Source organism: Selaginella moellendorffii, unplaced genomic scaffold, assembly GCF_000143415.4.
Source record: "Selaginella moellendorffii unplaced genomic scaffold, v1.0 SELMOscaffold_2, whole genome shotgun sequence".
Lineage (NCBI taxonomy): Eukaryota > Viridiplantae > Streptophyta > Lycopodiopsida > Selaginellales > Selaginellaceae > Selaginella > Selaginella moellendorffii.
The window spans coordinates 1,657,157-1,673,313 of NW_003314263.1; the positions used below are offsets into that span (position 1 = coordinate 1,657,157).

The following is a 16,157-nucleotide window of genomic DNA, read 5'->3' on the forward strand; positions in this document are numbered from 1 at the left end:
CTCTGTTTTTACGCATTTAGAATATTCCCGTAGCTTTGGGAATGGATTTTGCCCCTCTCGGAGAACAGAGTTTTCCCGTTGCTAGTGCTTTGATCGCGCTCCAGTGGTGTAGGTCTTTCCTTTCTTACTGTGACGCTGGAATAGGAGGGAATGTGGCGCGGAGAACAGGGGAAGAGCTATCGATCGCATTGATTCTTCGAGCGAGGGCAACAGCTCGAGGGTAGCACGACGCTCCCATTCGATCGATCGCTGGGTAGGGTTTGAGGCGGGTGCGCTTGCTCTTTTCTTCCCTCGGTTTCTTGAATTAGGGCTTGGGCAAAGCATCACGCTCTGCGCGAGCAGGGCTTTAGGCGGCAAGGTGCTGGGCGCGCTAGGGTTTAGATCGGCCAGGAATACCAACAGTTCTTACCGAAATCCGGTAAGCTCTCGATCGATTCAGCTGCGCTGCGAAATATTCCGCTCCAGGATTGATCCGCGCGCTAACATCCTCTGTTTTTCCCTGTTCTTGCAGGAGAGAGGAGCAAGAAGAGGGCGAAATCTCTCTCTCTCTTGCTCGTAAGCAGGGCATGCTCTGTTTGGCATCGATCAATGCGGTGAAATTTGGGAAAGATTCTGAGTGACATGGTGGAGGTGGAAGTAGCGCCGTGGATCAAGGGGCTTCCTGTAGCTCCAGAGTATCGCCCCAGCGAGGCCGATTTTGTGGATCCCATCTCCTTCGTGCTGAGGATCGAGGAGGAAGCTGGGCAGTTTGGGATTTGCAAGATCGTCCCGCCCACCGTGAAGCCGCGCCGGAAGTCGCTCCTTCCAAACCTCTACAGGTCCATAGCCGCGGCCGGGAAATCGTCGGGGAAGAAGGCATCGATTGGGCTCGACGCGAATTCTCTAGCGGGATCCAAGTTTACCACTCGCAAGCAAGAGCTGGGCGATCAGACTCACGCTCAAACTCGGCACAGCAAGGGGGCAAGCTATACCTTGGACCAGTTTGAGATCAAGGCCAAGGCTTTTACTCGAGCACAGGTTGGAACTTCCAGGGATGTTGTTCCGGTTGTCTTGGAGGCTCTGTTCTGGAAGACAATCGAGGAGGATAAGCCAGTGACTGTGGAATATGCGGACTATATTCCAGGCTCCGCGTTCCCGGAGAGTGATAGCGAGCAGGGCGATGGCAAGAAAAGGAAGAAGAGTGCTGTGGACAGGGAAGGGTGGAAGCTCGTCAATAGTCCCTGGAACATGAGATACTTGGCGAAGTTACAGGGGTCTTTGCTGAGATTCATGCCTGGCGAGGTCCAAGGCGTGACGTCTCCGCTGTTATACATAGCCATGCTCTTCAGCCACTGGTCATGGAGAACCGAGAGCCACGACCTCCACTTTGTGGACTATTTGCATCTGGGTGCTCCGAAGACGTGGTATGTGGTGCCACCCGGCGCGGCTCCTGCTTTCGAGGACGTTTTAAGAAACCAAGGTTAGTGATGGTTTGCTAAGGATTTTTTCTTGATACTCGCGATGTGTTTTTGTCTCTAGACGATAACTCCGTCGTCAGCCCGGAAGTGCTCGTGATCAATGGCGTTCCCTGCTGCAGGTGTTTCTTTTGATTTTCGATCGTTTGCATGTATGTGACAAGCGCATCTCAGACTTGTGCAGAACCCTGGAGAGTACGTCATCGTTTTTCCGAGGGCGTATAATTTCAGCTTCAGCCATAGTAGGCGCGCTTTGCTTGTGGTTTATTACTTACATTACATTTTCCAGGTTTCAATTGCGGTGAAACCAGCAGTTTAGCAAGTCCAGGCTGGTTGAAAGCTGCCAAGCAAGCAGCTGCTCGCAAAGAATTATTATGCCGTCCTCCGATGGTTTGCCATGAGAAATTATTATACCAAACAGCACTAGCGTTTGCGAAAAGGTAACAAAACCAAGCTATCCATTTATGATTGATTGAATTGACGAATTTTCTTTGCTAGTTCGAACGCACAGGATGTCCGAAGTTCGAGACTAAAGCACAAAATGAAAGTCGGCGCAGAGGAAGCAGTAAGAACAGAGTTCGTCAACGACATGGCCAAGAATCAACAGGTGCTCGACAAACTCGTTAGCATGACACAGGCAAGGCGGGTTATTTTCAAGGGCGATGACGGGAAGGAGAGTCTCTCCAACCTGGTGAACTTAGGCACAATTGACTCTATCTCGCTGCTATCATTTGTGTGCGAAACCATGGAAGGCGCCGACGAGAAGGTTGGCGATGATGAGACCCTCGGTAAAAACAGTCCTCCTCGAATTGATTGGGGGAATGTATCCTGTTCCATTTGCGGTATTCTGTGCTACTCCTGCATAGTGATTGTTCAGCCGACGTCCAAAGCCAGTGAGAGTATTCGGGAAGGAAGATTGACAGTCACAGATGAGAACCACGTACAGGAAGATGAGAATGGATCGTCTCGGAAGGTTCTACCTCCGAATGGGAGCAGGAAAGCAGGCCGGGATAACTTACAGCGTCCATATATCATGTGCTCGGAGCACGCGTTACAGGTATCCTTGCTGCTCCAAGGTTGCGGGGGAAGCCTCGTTCTGGTTGTTTATCATCCAGGTAAATGCTTCGCTGTTTTTCAGCTGCTTTGTGGAACTGATTCCTTTGTTTTCTTTTCTTTTCATGTGCTTACAGAGTATGAGATGTTCGATAAGAATGCGAAGGACTTTGCAATGGATATGAGCATGCGGTGTCGCTTCAGAGATACCACGTATGACGAGGAGAACCAGCAGGATTTGCAACTCATCAGCGCTGCAATCGAAGCGGCTGAGAGACCTGACAACGGTTGGATTGATCATGTTCAGGCAAGGCTTCCAGCGACAGCATCCTTTTTAGAAAACAGCAGGGCAGAAACAGACGAAGATGACACTGAATTGGTGGTAGAGAAGACATCGAAGGAGAAGAAAGTAGTCGGGCGTTGGTGTGGTCGGGTCTGGAGACATGATCAGACGCACGCCATTTTAGGAGGGTGCCGAACAGCTTCCAAAGTAGAAGATAACCAGGATGAGTTAGCGGATAGTAAGACCAGGAAAAGTAAAGGCGGCCACGACGAGGACATACTTAAGAGTGAGGACTATGCAAGCCTCAGGAAAAACTGTAGGAAAAGGAAACGGACACAAATGGTTGCAGTATGGCGGGTTGAATCCGAGCCTCAGCCTTGCTCCACGCAAATAAGTGAAAGTCTTCCTTCTGAACTGGAGGCCAACGATGTCAAGACCGAGAAGGTTGCTTCTCTTGACGAGGATGTCAAAGTGTCAGAGCCAGAGCTTCGAACGGAGAATCGCTCGTCTGAAGAAGGCCGGCCTCTACCTCCTCTAGTTTGCAAGGAAGAAAAGGAAGAAAACGGGAAGTTGGAGCTGCCGTGTCCTGAGGAAACGACCAAGCCGCTAGTTATCGTGGACTGCAAGGAGGAGCCTGAGATTCATCGTGAAGCTGTGGTTTTGGACGAAGAGGCCCCTCAGGAGAATGTTGCGGCATATAAGGAAGTGTTACCAGCTCCTCCGGAGGAACCTGAGCAGCAATCCAAGGAGAAGGAGCCTGACCCGGTAGCTGCTGAAAATGAGCCTGTTTCGGTGGTGATCACTGAAGACGATGGTCAGCATGGTGCAGGATCGACGCTCTGTTTCTCAAACAGCGTATGGCATGACGTGCCTATCTCGTTTTCTCCAACTTTTCATTCATCGTACATGGATGAGAAGCCAAAGGCATGGCCGACGGCTCACAGGACGCCATTGAAGATAGGAATCCCAAAGAGGAAAAGGACTCAAATAGCTTCATCTTTGGAGGCTAGCGACGAAGAGAAACAGCTAACAGACGAGGACCTGGAAGAAGATTATGATGAAGAAGAAGAAGCAGAGGAAGACGAGGAGGAGCAGAATTATAGCAATGTGTCAGCTTCGTCTGTTGAGGATGACGAACGCGCTGTGGATGAAGCCGCAGAGTATGGTCTGGAATCCAGAGCTAAGAGGACCAAGCGCAAGAGCTGGAAAGCTCAAGCAGCAGAAGAACAAGAGAAAGCTCCTAGACGAGGTACGTTTCCTATGCGTGAAGCAACCAACATGAAACTTTTGTCCCTTGCAGGAGGAGCGAAGAAGGCCTCGACGTCGACAAAAAGGCCTGGCAGCGAGGCGACGAAGCGCAAGCTTGCTCCCGGCATGGTGCACTCTCATGGACTACACACTTGCGACTTCGATGGATGCACGATGAGCTTCCGAACAGCGAGCGAGCTAGCTCTGCACAAGCGCAACATCTGCACCATCAAGGAGTGCTCCAAGCGCCTCTGCTCGCACAGCTACCTGATGCAGCACTACCGCGTCCATGCCGACGACCGGCCTCTCAAGTGTCCCTGGAAAGGCTGCAAGAAGACGTTCAAATGGTCCTGGGCCCGAACGGAGCACATCCGAGTCCACACCGGCGAGAGGCCCTACGCCTGCACCGAGTGCGGCAAGAGCTACAGGTTTGTCTCGGATTTCAGTCGCCACAAGCGTACAACGGGTCACAGTACGTGAAGAGCTGGCAAGGGAAGAGCAGGAATGCAACAGGCAGGGAAGGAATCCAGGATCAGCCAACCATCGGACAGTCAGACGAGGAACTTGAAAGCTTTGATGGAGAAAGGTTGGATGACGCCAGTGCTTGGAACGAGGACTGGGACTGTGAGACTGAGACTCCGGGAAGACTTGTCTGAATAGAGCATGCACGGAACGGCACAGGGACAGGGCTTGGAAAAGCTTGGATTTTGATGAACAGGCATACAGGGCTGGAAGGATGGAAAGTTTTGTGGAGGCTGAAGTTTGGATTTTGAGGTTGGATATGCTATAGGAAAACGGGCAACCGGCACAGGCACAGGGATGAAAGGATGGAAGGTTTTGTGGAGGATCTCTTTTTCTCTGGAAGAAAGGAAGTTTGGATTTTGATGGGACTGAGGTGGAAGTGGTGATGGAAAGCTTTGGGAATAGTGGCGAAACGTGTAGAGCTTGATCATCGGGCATCTCTCGCACTCACGCGAAAAGTTGGGAAGTTTTTTGGAAGTTCTTTCTACCTGGGAAAGCTTTTATAGTCGCTGGAAAAGTCTGTGGACTTGGGGAGAGATCTACTGTGAAGCCGTTTATACTGACAGCGACGCAGAGCGAAGAAGATGGACTCTGGAAAGTCCAGTCGTGGAGGTGAAATTGTAAATGAATTTGGTGGCTGTGCCGTGCGGCCGGATTATATATCTTTAGCCGGGTCAATCGCGCGCCTGGCACAAGTTCTAGTCAGGCTTTGGTTCCGCGCAGCAAAGCCACAGGGAAAGCAGTGGAATCGAATCTAATCCGCGCCAGCGCCAGTGAATGGATCGATCGTTGGAAAGGAATTTTCTCTCTTTAAGCCGAGCCGAGAGGAAGGAGGAGGAGTGAATGGATCCAAGGAATTTTTTCTCTTAAGGTCGAGAGGAAGGAGGAAGAAGAAAGAGCTACCGTTGCGTGCGTGTGAGAGAGAGGAGAGGAGAGAGTTTTCGTGGAAGACCCGCACGAACGAACGAATCGCCGCGAGTAAAACCCGGTCAATGTGAGAGGAAGGGTGGTCGCGATTTTAACTCTTCGTCTCTCGTGTGGGCGACTTTGCGCGAGAGAAAAGAGTGGGAGGAGAGGAAAAAAGGGCGAGAGACTCTTTCCGGGGGCGCTGGAAGTGGCGAGGCTCGACTTTGGTTTCCTGGGCTGGAAGGAGTGGTCGATAATCGATCGCTGGTGTTCCTCGCCAATTGCGATCGATCGATGATCATGGCGGCAGCGGCGACTTGCCCATCGCCCACGCGATTGCTGTGCTCGCTGGCATCGTCGCCGGGCAAATTCGCGTCGCCCTCTTCGCCGCTCTCGCCCAGGTCGTCGGCGGCGGCGGCGGTCAAGGAAGAGCTGCTCATCGCGTCGATCGGAGGCGGCGGCGACGGCGATCCCGCGCCGCCGGCGAGCTTGAAGAGGAAGCGGCCGCCCAGGCTCACCATTCCCGCGTCGGAGAGGGAATCTTCCACGGCGGCGGAGTGCGTGGACGACGAATATTCCGACCTCACGCACGCTGGCCATGGCTATGGCGTCGCGTGTAAGAAGGGGCGGCGCCAGATCATGGAGGACAGCTTCACGGCACTGCCCAAGCAGGTGATACCTCGTTCCATCTCTTCTTCTTCCTGGAATTTTAGGGTTCTTGGGCTTTTTCTTCCATGGAATTTTAGGGTTCTTGGCTCAATGGATCGATCTGTGGTTATAGGGATTCTTTGGCGTCTTCGATGGCCATGGCGGGCGCGAGGCGGCGAGATTCGCAGCGCACAATCTCCTGGACAACATCGTCAAGGCGGCTTGCCCTACCGACGAGGCCGGCGCGATGCAAATCGGTGCGCAGGAGATCCGGATGGGATACCACACCACGGATTACGAATTCTTGCGCCAGGTAACGATCGATCGCGATCGATCGAGCTCTATCGATCCTCACGCTTGACATTTTCTTGGTTTTCTAGGGTTCTAGCAGTGGCGCGAGCTGCGTCTCGGCGCTAATCGCCCGGAACGAGCTCCTCGTCGCCAATGCGGGGGATTGCCGGGCGCTGCTCGTGAAATCCGGCGGCGCGGCCGTCCAGCTTACGCAGGATCATCGATTCAGCTCCGAGTCGGAGCGCCGGAGAGTAGAAAGTCTCGTAAGTTCCATCCATATCTTCTAGAATTCGATCACCAACGCGTTCTTCCAGGGTGGAATCGTGGATCGCTACACGGGGACGTGGAGGGTCCAGGGCGTGCTGGCAGTGTCGAGAGGGATTGGAGACATAGATTTGAAGCAATTCATCTCGTGCGATCCACACGTTGTGAGTTTGCCGCTGACCAGCGACTGCGAGTTCCTCATCTTGGCGTCCGATGGACTCTGGGACCTGGTGAGAGCGCCATAGCCATCTCTCTCTCTCTCTCTGAGCTCCTTTCTCCTGTCATCTCTGGAAGCTTTCCTTGTGGAAAACATCTCCATCTTTCTCTCTCTCTGAGCTCCTTTCTCCTGTCATCTTTGGAAACTTTCTTTGTGGAAAACATCTCTCTCTCTCTCTCTCTCTCTCTCTCTGAGCTCCTTTCTCCAGTCATCTCTGGAAGCTTTCCTTGTGGAAAACATCTCTCTCTCTCTCTCTCTCTCTCTCTCCTTTTCTTCTCTCACGTTTTCCTTGTGAAAAGCAAGTCTTCTCTTTTTTTCTTACTTCTTCTCCGTAATGTGCTGACCTTCGCTTTCCTAGGTGTCAAACCAGGAAGCCGCGGAGTGCGCATTGCTGGCCCTCAAGGTGGGAGCGAAGCGTGAATCGGTCCAACTAGATTCTCGTGGTGCTGCTTCAACTCCCGGATTGTCGAGCTTAGGTGCTGCGTGCCGACGATTGTTAGATCTGACACTCAAGCGAGGGTGCCTCGACGATGTAACCGTCATGATCGTGGAGCTTGGGAAGTTCTCCACACCAGAGCGAAGCTCCTGACTGGAAACCTGACGACGAAGCTGGAAATTTGTACATTCATTCTTTTTGTTTTCTCATAACTTGACTGTAAATTCATCTCTAGAGCTTAGATTTGTTTTGATTTTCTTGAATTCTGTTAAGGCTTGATGAGAGACCAAACTTTGAAACCTTTTCACCATGAGAAACCCCATAAGATTGTCATTTTTATGTCTTTCCGGTGAGCATAAATGTGCCCTTCTAGTATCTCAAGCTTCTTGGCACACAACCTGCAGATGTCAAACGGTGTATTTGAATCTGGAAGCAATACACCCAAACTTGTTGTCAAGAAAATACTACTCAGATAATTCTTTTGTCCCAGGCTGGTTGTTATGGCTAATGCTGAGGTGGTCTGAAATTCCTTTGCTTTAAAATATGTTTTGGCGTTGTGCGTGATGTGTGGGCTGCTCTTCTAGACAAGTGTCTTGTTTGATAAGATGCAAGCTACAGAAATGGTTGAGGTGGAATGCCACGCAATTTGTTTGCTACTGATAATTTTGTCTAGTGGTTGCAATTTGAATTTATATACGGCAGAGAATCTGAGACTTTTTGAGTAATGGCTTCTTCCAGTTCTTCCCATTGGTGCTGTCTCCTGCTCTTCACTGTGATCCTCACTCAATCTACTGCTTCTCTCAAGAATCAAAATGCTTGTTCCAATCAAAATGCTTTGGTCCTACCCAATCACCATCACAAGCACCAGCTCCTTCACCTTCACCTTCACCATCACCACCACCACCCTCCCCTCCACCTCCACCACCACCCCTACCCCCACCACCTTCACCTTCACCCCCACCTCCACCACCACCCCTACCCCCACCACCTTCACCCTCACCCCCACCACCGCCACCACCACCACCATCGCCACTTTGCCCACCATGTGGGTATGGCCAGAAATGCTGCTGTATGTTTCCATCCTGCTTGTTTTTGTTCAAATGCTGCCCCGTCACAACCGTTTGTGGATATGGCCCCCATTGCTAAAATGTATTCGCTTAAGATATAACTTGTAAAAGAAAAGCTTCCATTAAACAGGCATGGAAGTCCACGACGTCTCGCTTCTGTGACATGTCACTCTTCTAAGACGGACACCTAGCCGAAAAGAAAAGTTTACCCTGGCGGTACCTTCAAACGATTCGATTTTCTCGCTCCCACGTTATCCATGCCCGCGCAACCTGTCGTAAATATCTCACTATATAACCGAGCAAACGTTCTCAAAACTTAAAACTCCAGTAGCGATGGCGTTGTCTCGTCGTCACGTCCTCTTAGCTCTTCTCGCCTGTTGCTTCACACTAGTAGTAGTGGCTACTGCATTCCCTCACCATGGTCGTGATGAGGATCGCGAGGGTCCCAACTTCTGGTACCCTCCCGAGGAGCTCGACCCGGATGCTGGCTTTAAGTTCATGTTTGATCGCTGGAGAGCCGAGCACTCGAGAGTGTATGCCGAGAGAGCCGAGGAGGAGCGTAAGTTTGAGCTCTTCAAGCGTAATGTGAGGATGCTCCACGACTACTATAGGAACCTCCGGCTCTACTGGCTGGGCCTGGACCATCTTCCGGACCTGGATCACGAGGAGTTCAAGCCTCGTCTGCCATCTCGGGTTGCTTCGCCTGTCCTGCGGACCAAAGTCGATCATTCTGATGAGCGTCCTGAGCCGAGGAGGCCTCCGTTTCCTCACGTTCCAGAAGCTGTCGACTGGAGGAAGGAGGGGGCTGTGACGTCCGTGAAAGATGTTGGTAACTGCACTGGTAAGAATGTAGCTTCGCCCTGCCCTGTTGCCGGTTTTCCGAGTCTCGAGTTACTTCCCTGGAGTTCTTTCTTTTCCTGCTTTGTTGAGATGTTGTTCTGAAAGTATTTCTCGTTCTTTCCAGGTGGAGGCTGGGCCTTTGCAACTGCTGGAGCGGTGGAGGGCCTGAACAAGATCGTCACCGGGAACTTGGTGGAGCTCTCGGCCCAAGAACTCATCGACTGCGATGTCTACAATGGCGGATGCGACTACGGCTTCCCGCAGGACTCTTTCGCCTACATTCAGAAAACGGGGCTGGAAGCAAGCGCCTCGTATCCTTACATTGGGAAAAACAGCACCTGTCACATCGGGGTGAGTTATAAAAAATAAGTGGTAACAAAGATGACTCACGCATTTTGCCTGTCAGAATCCATACAAGGTGTTCATCGATGGTTTCGACACACTGCGGGGCTCTCTGTGTGCTCCCGGAGTTTCAGCTTCCGATATTGAAGAAGAGTTAAAGATGAGGGTCGCACAACAGCCAGTCACGGCTCTCATTGATGGTTCCTCTAAAGATTTTGCAAAATACACTGGAGTAAGTACTTCCGAAGTAGAAGCTATTTACTGAAAAGAGTTACTTACTTGAGTGTTTGTTTGGCAGGGAATCTTCAAAGGGCCATGCCACAGCACTGGAGACACTGGACTCACCGCAGTGTTGATCGTTGGCTATGGAAGCGACAACGGGGACGATTACTGGATCTTAAAGAACTCGAGAGGAACCAAATGGGGTGAGCAAGGATACATGAAGATTCAGCGTGGAACTGGACTCTATGGAGGCCGTTGTGGAATCAACAACTATGTTTTCTTCCCTCGCAAGTTCTGAAAGAACAGGAAAAGTAATCGTCAGACCTTTCGTATGTCTATTTGAACTACTTCCTTCAGTCACTGTTGGTCCAATGCCCATGCAAATGAAATATGATCAACAATAGTTACCAGTCTTTTGTTGTTTCACGAGTAAGATCGAGATGTCAAAGTTCTGTAGTCTTTCCATTACGAAAAGCGGTTGTTCAACAAAAATTCCCAAAGATATTGTTAAAATTGCAGCCATAGAGTTCATGGCAAAAGTGTACTAGTGGCTATCTGAGCTCCCTTGAGAAGTTTCGGAGCGGAGCTTGCTTCAGCATTTCAGTGTCACTGGAAAGAAAAGAGAGCGGCTGAGTATCTATAGATCAATCAGAAGTTCAATTGAAGCTTACATCTTGATGTCTTGACCGCGGGAGAGCCGAACTTTCAGAGCTGCAGTAGATATTCTGCGATTCCAGCTTCGAGATGCCACACTGCAGTAACTTCATGAAGCAGCGCGGGATGAAATTTTTTGAATATTACTGTACCTGGAGAATTCTTCGTCAACGTAGACATCCAGTGCTTCAGTCGACACAGAAGCGGGCCTGGAGGGCCTTTGAGGAATCTGAAAAAAACGCCCTCAGAGCAAGTGCATGATCATCATCACTAACCTTTGCTTCATTCCATCTAGTCGGCTGTTGAACGTTCTCCTTCGTCCTCTCGGCTTGAGATCCTAAATTGGTCCAAACAGGTAAGGCGTGGCCTTGAGCACCGTTCTCATGCAGTCCAGGTACTTTCGATGCTGGATTAAGCTCCGAATCGACAAACACAGAGAACCTACATGGGTCGAACCTTAGAACAGCACACATAGAACAGTCACATTTTACGTCTGATTAGAAAGCGGTGGCGCATTGCCCTTCGAAGGCTTTTGTGGAGGCCTGCTCGGCATGCTTCCTGAGCAGCAGAACATGTTAAGTGAAAACTCAAGTCAGAAAACAAAACAGCCTACCTGTTCTTTTTCCAGATTGTGGAACGACGAGGGATCCAAATGATCTGGCAAGCCCTTCGTCCACAGTGTCTTCCTCCTACAGTACCAACAGTATAAGCCGCATACACCACATAAACGTTCTGAAACTTACAGCATCTGGTTTTGGTTTTCTAAGAGTTCGCTCAAGAAAGCTCTTGTATTTGATTTTCAGCTCCTCAACTGGCTCCGCTTCCCTGCCTCACAGAAAGTCGTCCAGGATTAGCCAAAGCCTGCAAAGTCGAGAAATCATACGAACCTGGCAATACCGATCTGAAAAACTTCGTTAGCCTTGGATAGATTTTTGCACCTTTCCAGGTACGATGCATACGCTTCGTAAAACTGTGCGTAAGTCTGTCCAATGTCGTTCACCTCCAGAAAGACATAAATGTCCCGCGGGTGAGTGCATCTGTCCGCCTGGAACATCGCAAGTTAGTTTTCTAGAAGCTAGAGCAAGATAAACAGGAAAAGGAAGAAAAAAAAAGAACGAAAAGCTGAGAAGCTAGAGCTAGATAAAGAGGGGAAAAAAAAAACCAAGAGCTTACATAGTCCAGCCATAGCTTGAGGTACCGCAAATCCGACTTATACTTTGAATCGTCGCAGAACGTTCGCAGGCAAAGCTCCAGCATTGGAAGAATCCCAGACTGACTACCGCCGGAAGGGAATGCTTCCTTCGTCCACTCGATGCATCTGGAAAGAAATAGATTCGTAACGGGCACGAATCTATAGCGCATTACCTTATCCAGGGCTCCAAGGGATCATCGCCGACGTAGTCATCAATCTTCTCGAGCAAAATCCTGACCGAGAAAGCAAATCAAAACCAGGAAGCCCGCGGGCGGCAAAGAACTCACCTTCTCTGTTCGATCAGCACGGAGCGCGCAGGAGATTCATGCTTCGCCTTGAGCCCCTGGTTGAGTAGATCGACATTCTTCCGGCCCTTGCGGAGCGGCTGCACATTCTCCTTGCTCAGCTCCCACTCCATCGCTAGAAATCGCGTAGAAATCTCTGGGAGAAGCCTCCGGATCGCGCGCCCGGCCCGATGCTTCGACCGAAAAGCCCTAATACCCCGCAACGGTAATATGAACTAGAAATCCTGGCCATCGATTCAAACCCTTGCCTTAGAGCTTGAATCGTGGCCGTTGATATGTACATTTTAAATATTCACAGCTTTCTTTCTAGCTATGTCTGTATAGCTCCTGAGCTCGCGAAGAGCTTCGCGAAGAGTGCCTGTGGGTCGTGAGCATTTGTCACGAGGAGGAGATTTCTCGATTGGAACCGCGGAGACGAGAGCTGTGATGAGAGCACCCGCGGCGGCGTCTCTCGAGACTTTTCGCTCGTCGTCGCAGGCAAATGGACAGACGAGTTCCTGCTGCTGATCGAGCTCGATTGGATTCATAGGACTGCTGTAAGATCGCTTCACAGCTGCTACTGCTGCTACTTCAGCCTGCTTGACATCCAAATCGAAAACTTCTTAAGAAATCCAGCAGAAAAGAAGGCAATTCAAACACAGGAACTCGATCAACAGCTCTTGATACAAACAAGCAAAAGATCTTAACACTCACTCTTACAAATACTGCAAGCAATCAATCATATACTTTCAAAGAAATCATGAAGAACACGAGAGAAACCAAACGCTGGAGCAAAGCAAGAAAACTATCCAACGAAAGGAAAGAAACCGAACGCTGGAAGAAACCAAAAACTCGAGAGCAAAGCAAGCAAAGTAGCCACCGAAAACAAAGAACCAAACGCTGGAAGAAACCAAAAGCTCGATAGCAGAGCAAGCAAACTATCCAACGAAAGCAAAGAAAAACCGAAAAACAGAAAGACTTACCGCTGGTATGTTGCTCGACATCGTCCGAGTAGCAGCACAGATCCTCCTATCCTTCACAGCAAAGTGTGGATTCTGGGAAGAACCACTAGAACCGCCGCCACCATCGCCACCACCACCACCAACGTAGTCCTGGATGATCTCCGAGAAGATGGAGTTGGTTCGCTGAATGGCTCTCTCGACGCTGGCAGCATCCGAGTACTTGACCGAGATGCACATCCGTCCCAGCTCCGTCTCCACCGGCGTGAGGTTAAACTTGCAAAGGCTCTTGTCGGAGCTTCCATGCCCCGTCACGCTGAGAGTGCTCCTCACTTTGTATGAGAGATCAAAGTGGCAGCAGCCGGGAGATCCTCGCGAGCTGGACGAGTTGAGCTGCTGGAAGATCCTGTAAGCCGGGAGGAGCCGCGTGAGATTGTAGAGCGACCGCAGCATGATGCTGAGCATTTTCATCGCCTTCTTCCACGGATTTTTCTTCTCCTCGGCCGAGGGTGGCGGCGCCGCCACCGATCGCCGTGAGAGCGGCGGCTTCTTGGCGGTGGTGGCGGCGGTCTTGTTCTTCGTGATATGATCGGGGCTTTGGGTGGTCTTCTCGCTGTTCTTGAGACACGTCCAGGGAACGCAGTGTACCACCCAGCGCTCAAGCAATGACTGGCTTTGCTGGGTCTGCTGGCTTGGACTCCACCGGAAAACCTGGTCCTCGATCGCAGCGCAAGCACTGGAGCCGTGATGGAGCAGCAGCACGTCCACCACGATCGGCTCCACGACGCTCAAGTGGCATTTGTTCCTCATGGGAGAATTCACCAGCACGAGATTGAAGCTCTTGTTGGCGCTAGCGCTAGCGGCGGAAGAGCTCGTCGCTGGCTGCAAATACTTGGATGGGATCCTCGCGCCGAGGATCACATTCAAGCTCTTGACGAAGAATTCGGATACCATTCGCCGGCTCTCATCCTGCGATACTTTCCCTTCCATTGCCCTCTTCTTCCTGTTCTAAGCCCTGGGATCGAAATACCGCTGGCCGGGCATTTCTCGCAAGAATCTCACCTCTGGATGGAGAATCGCGGCCGAGGGAACAAAATTGTCGCCTCCAATCCGCGGAGCTCGCAGCGGGACCTTGTCATAGATGGGGAAAAATCGAAAAACCCTCGCGAGGGCTTTTCTCTGTGTTAACACAGAGAAAGAAGAGAGGCGCTAGATATGGCGGCAAACCTAGCGGCGCCGCCAAATACAAGCAAATGGCTTCCCAAACCTAGCGGCGCCGCCAGATGGCAAATACGAGATTTTTTCCTTTTATTCTCTCCACGACTTCTTATATCATATCTCTCGGCTCCAAATTTACAATCTCCTTGACGACTTGCGCTTTGTCCTGATCGAAATGCTTGTCTTCTACAGAGCCAAATAATCATTGTTTGATCACACCGAAGAATCATAGAAAACATACCTTGCTCTGTCTTGAAATCGCTGAAGAATCGAAGTAGCTTGCTCCGGTTTGCTACCAGGATGCTCACGATCTCCGGTGGCTTGTTGGTATTGGCTACGAACACCTGAGACAATCGCAGCGAGTGATTTAATCGATCATAGCAGAGCCATTTTTGCTCACTTTGAAAACGTGGAAGGCTTCGATCTGGATGTTTTTGCTCGGTTCCTGTGAAGGCCAGAACAATTAAAAAAACGTGGAAGAATGTTGCCATGAAAGCTTACCCGCAGAAGATTCATCATGATTCGAAGGTTCTCTTTTGACACGACATAGCGCATCATCACTGCAGTGTTTGATTTATCCAGGAGCATATCCCCGAGAAGCTAGCAAACAAAGATTTTGGTGGAGTGAACAAAAAGAAGCGTCTCAAAGTGATTGATACCTTGACAGCTTGTCTCCTTGTGATGTAGTTTGGAGATTCTAAAAGCCTCGTGTTGTACTCTTGAAAAAACTAGAAAAAGAATGAAACACGTCAGGAAGACTTCAGAAAAAAAAATCGAAGAGGAAAGATACCCAGTCGTAGTTTCTTGCCAGGTACTCAGCCACAGTAGATTTATGTCTCGTAAGAAGCTCCTAAGGATCAAGGATAGCTCATCGTCAGAAACCAGTGCAAAAGAGCCTGCAAGTCAATCATGTAAACACATACTGGAGGGCAACAAGCAACATTTGGAATCATCCATGCAGCAGGATCAGTCTAACAAGACCTTGAAACTCGCAGCGGCATCCGAAGCGACAGCAAAGTTTGCCAGCTCGATGTACTCGAAAAACTTCTTGAAGTGACTGGATTCCAGGACGTACCTGTGAAGCCAACAGTTACGAGATAGGAAAAGGAAAACTAAAAACTAAGACTTACCGCGCCATGCTTTGATGCCGGATGCATTCCCGAAACATCGTCCCGTAGTGCAATGCAAGATCCGCATTCTCATATCTGCAGTATGAAAGAGCAGACAATAAACACAAAGGAACGATAGAATTTTTCTAAAACATACCCAAGGATGAGCATGTCCAGCAAATCCTTGTTCCTTTCCAGGTATTCGCAAGCCAAGACTTTCGACTGGACTTGCTGCCTCTGTAAGTTCGCAACAATCTGGGTCACATCCTTTCGAGCCTGTTACACTCCTCTAAGTCAAGAAGAAAGTCTCTATACAGCCTAAAGATTTACCTCGAGCTCCAGCTTCGGTAGACAAACTATCATCAATCGAAACGTGTCGTGCTGGAAAATCTCCTGTGTGATTTGCGCGCACGAGTCCGGCGCAGGATCAAATTCATTGTTCCCATATAGCGAGATTTTGATGTCTCGAATGTTTTTGCACAGCTCCGCGATCTACAAAAGCACACAGCCATTCACATGTGTATGGCAAGAGCTTTGAAAAAATAAAATACCTTTTCCTCTCTCTTGGAATCCTTGAGGGAGTTGACATGATCGAGCGCCTGGAGCAGCTCCCTCGCCGACCGCACTAGATCCGCCGGCGACTTGGATTTGTGCTTGAAGAAACCCTTCATGGCGCCGCTTATCCGCTAGAAATCCACCGCCGCGAGCTCCCCTCCGCTATAAATCTCCACGCCAACAGCGACGCCGGGGCCACAATGCGGCGCAATCACGCGCATTCCGTGATCCTCACACACCCCGCGATGGACAAATTTCTAGCACCAGAAGCCTGGAAAGATCGAGAGAGGCCAGAATCCTACCTAGCGCGAGGGCAGCGGCAGCGAACACGATCATGCGCTCCCCTCCTCCAAACCCTGATTATCAATCATAGAAGACGCCTAGCCTAGCCTA

General features: G+C 50.3%; 7 protein-coding genes across 7 annotated transcripts; 3 read left to right on the plus strand and 4 right to left on the minus strand.

Moving 5' to 3' along the window:
• The first annotated feature begins 41 nt into the window (after positions 1-41).
• Positions 42-5,235, plus strand: LOC9662033 (probable lysine-specific demethylase ELF6). The gene is made up of 8 exons (XM_002962429.2): positions 42-418; positions 512-1,459; positions 1,519-1,576; positions 1,629-1,696; positions 1,744-1,894; positions 1,953-2,569; positions 2,645-4,039; positions 4,091-5,235. The coding sequence occupies exons 2-8, from the start codon at positions 622-624 to the stop codon at positions 4,516-4,518; spliced, it is 3,555 nt and encodes a 1,184-aa protein (XP_002962475.1). The 5' UTR covers positions 42-418; positions 512-621; the 3' UTR covers positions 4,519-5,235.
• Positions 5,236-5,366: 131 nt separating this feature from the next.
• LOC9660945 (probable protein phosphatase 2C 32) lies at positions 5,367-7,580 on the plus strand. Its single transcript, XM_024688254.1, has 5 exons — positions 5,367-6,138; positions 6,248-6,427; positions 6,495-6,668; positions 6,720-6,899; positions 7,245-7,580. Exons 1-5 carry the CDS (start codon positions 5,761-5,763, stop codon positions 7,473-7,475), a joined length of 1,143 nt encoding a protein of 380 aa, XP_024544022.1. The 5' UTR covers positions 5,367-5,760; the 3' UTR covers positions 7,476-7,580.
• A 542-nt stretch (positions 7,581-8,122) lies between these two features.
• Positions 8,123-8,648, minus strand: LOC112341016 (glycine-rich protein DOT1-like). The gene is made up of 2 exons (XM_024660370.1): positions 8,610-8,648; positions 8,123-8,464 (listed from the first exon to the last, which is right to left on the minus strand). Exons 1-2 carry the CDS (start codon positions 8,646-8,648, stop codon positions 8,123-8,125), a joined length of 381 nt encoding a protein of 126 aa, XP_024516138.1.
• Positions 8,649-8,701: 53 nt separating this feature from the next.
• On the plus strand, positions 8,702-10,206 carry LOC9660946 (zingipain-2). The gene is made up of 4 exons (XM_024689951.1): positions 8,702-9,230; positions 9,354-9,580; positions 9,636-9,803; positions 9,870-10,206. The coding sequence occupies exons 1-4, from the start codon at positions 8,723-8,725 to the stop codon at positions 10,089-10,091; spliced, it is 1,125 nt and encodes a 374-aa protein (XP_024545719.1). The 5' UTR covers positions 8,702-8,722; the 3' UTR covers positions 10,092-10,206.
• Positions 10,207-10,234: 28 nt separating this feature from the next.
• Positions 10,235-12,121, minus strand: LOC9660947 (mitotic spindle checkpoint protein BUBR1). The gene is made up of 11 exons (XM_024689957.1): positions 11,927-12,121; positions 11,813-11,872; positions 11,621-11,765; positions 11,335-11,492; positions 11,191-11,272; positions 11,061-11,136; positions 10,939-11,005; positions 10,723-10,888; positions 10,600-10,676; positions 10,465-10,545; positions 10,235-10,402 (listed from the first exon to the last, which is right to left on the minus strand). The coding sequence occupies exons 1-11, from the start codon at positions 12,055-12,057 to the stop codon at positions 10,345-10,347; spliced, it is 1,101 nt and encodes a 366-aa protein (XP_024545725.1). The 5' UTR covers positions 12,058-12,121; the 3' UTR covers positions 10,235-10,344.
• A 34-nt stretch (positions 12,122-12,155) lies between these two features.
• LOC9662034 (autophagy-related protein 13a) lies at positions 12,156-13,941 on the minus strand. Its single transcript, XM_024689939.1, has 2 exons — positions 12,907-13,941; positions 12,156-12,519 (listed from the first exon to the last, which is right to left on the minus strand). The coding sequence occupies exons 1-2, from the start codon at positions 13,870-13,872 to the stop codon at positions 12,229-12,231; spliced, it is 1,257 nt and encodes a 418-aa protein (XP_024545707.1). The 5' UTR covers positions 13,873-13,941; the 3' UTR covers positions 12,156-12,228.
• A 209-nt stretch (positions 13,942-14,150) lies between these two features.
• On the minus strand, positions 14,151-16,155 carry LOC9662035 (putative MO25-like protein At5g47540). The gene is made up of 11 exons (XM_002962851.2): positions 15,761-16,155; positions 15,540-15,701; positions 15,367-15,485; positions 15,231-15,305; positions 15,082-15,175; positions 14,891-14,950; positions 14,760-14,828; positions 14,602-14,700; positions 14,501-14,545; positions 14,342-14,444; positions 14,151-14,286 (listed from the first exon to the last, which is right to left on the minus strand). The coding sequence occupies exons 1-11, from the start codon at positions 15,878-15,880 to the stop codon at positions 14,210-14,212; spliced, it is 1,023 nt and encodes a 340-aa protein (XP_002962897.1). The 5' UTR covers positions 15,881-16,155; the 3' UTR covers positions 14,151-14,209.
• Positions 16,156-16,157: the final 2 nt, after the last annotated feature.

Bases quoted from the DNA above. Each gene is read 5' to 3' on its own strand.
- LOC112341016 (XM_024660370.1), bottom strand. From the start codon at position 8,648: ATGGATAACGTGGGAGCGAGAAAATCGAATCGTTTGAAG. The intron at 8,465-8,609 runs GTACCGCCAGGG...AATACATTTTAG, and splicing joins GAAAATCGAATCGTTTGAAG to CAATGGGGGCCATATCCACA.
- LOC9662034 (XM_024689939.1), bottom strand. From the start codon at position 13,872: ATGGAAGGGAAAGTATCGCAGGATGAGAGCCGGCGAATGGTATCCGAA. The intron at 12,520-12,906 runs GTAAGTCTTTCT...GATGTCAAGCAG, and splicing joins TGTCGAGCAACATACCAGCG to GCTGAAGTAGCAGCAGTAGC.
- LOC9662035 (XM_002962851.2), bottom strand. From the start codon at position 15,880: ATGAAGGGTTTCTTCAAGCACAAATCCAAGTCGCCGGCGGATCTAGTG. The intron at 15,306-15,366 runs GTATGTTTTAGA...TTCATACTGCAG, and splicing joins CTGGACATGCTCATCCTTGG to ATATGAGAATGCGGATCTTG. The intron at 14,546-14,601 runs GTAAGCTTTCAT...TGGCCTTCACAG, and splicing joins TCATGATGAATCTTCTGCGG to GAACCGAGCAAAAACATCCA.
- LOC9662033 (XM_002962429.2), top strand. From the start codon at position 622: ATGGTGGAGGTGGAAGTAGCGCCGTGGATCAAGGGGCTTCCTGTAGCT. The intron at 1,577-1,628 runs GTGTTTCTTTTG...AGCGCATCTCAG, and splicing joins AATGGCGTTCCCTGCTGCAG to ACTTGTGCAGAACCCTGGAG. The intron at 1,895-1,952 runs GTAACAAAACCA...TTTCTTTGCTAG, and splicing joins GCACTAGCGTTTGCGAAAAG to TTCGAACGCACAGGATGTCC.
- LOC9660947 (XM_024689957.1), bottom strand. From the start codon at position 12,057: ATGGAGTGGGAGCTGAGCAAGGAGAATGTGCAGCCGCTCCGCAAGGGC. The intron at 11,137-11,190 runs GTAAGTTTCAGA...TTGGTACTGTAG, and splicing joins GAAAACCAAAACCAGATGCT to GAGGAAGACACTGTGGACGA. The intron at 10,546-10,599 runs GTACAGTAATAT...AAGTTACTGCAG, and splicing joins GTTGACGAAGAATTCTCCAG to TGTGGCATCTCGAAGCTGGA.
- LOC9660945 (XM_024688254.1), top strand. From the start codon at position 5,761: ATGATCATGGCGGCAGCGGCGACTTGCCCATCGCCCACGCGATTGCTG. The intron at 6,669-6,719 runs GTAAGTTCCATC...GCGTTCTTCCAG, and splicing joins GCCGGAGAGTAGAAAGTCTC to GGTGGAATCGTGGATCGCTA. The intron at 6,900-7,244 runs GTGAGAGCGCCA...TCGCTTTCCTAG, and splicing joins CCGATGGACTCTGGGACCTG to GTGTCAAACCAGGAAGCCGC.
- LOC9660946 (XM_024689951.1), top strand. From the start codon at position 8,723: ATGGCGTTGTCTCGTCGTCACGTCCTCTTAGCTCTTCTCGCCTGTTGC. The intron at 9,581-9,635 runs GTGAGTTATAAA...TTTGCCTGTCAG, and splicing joins ACAGCACCTGTCACATCGGG to AATCCATACAAGGTGTTCAT. The intron at 9,804-9,869 runs GTAAGTACTTCC...TTTGTTTGGCAG, and splicing joins ATTTTGCAAAATACACTGGA to GGAATCTTCAAAGGGCCATG.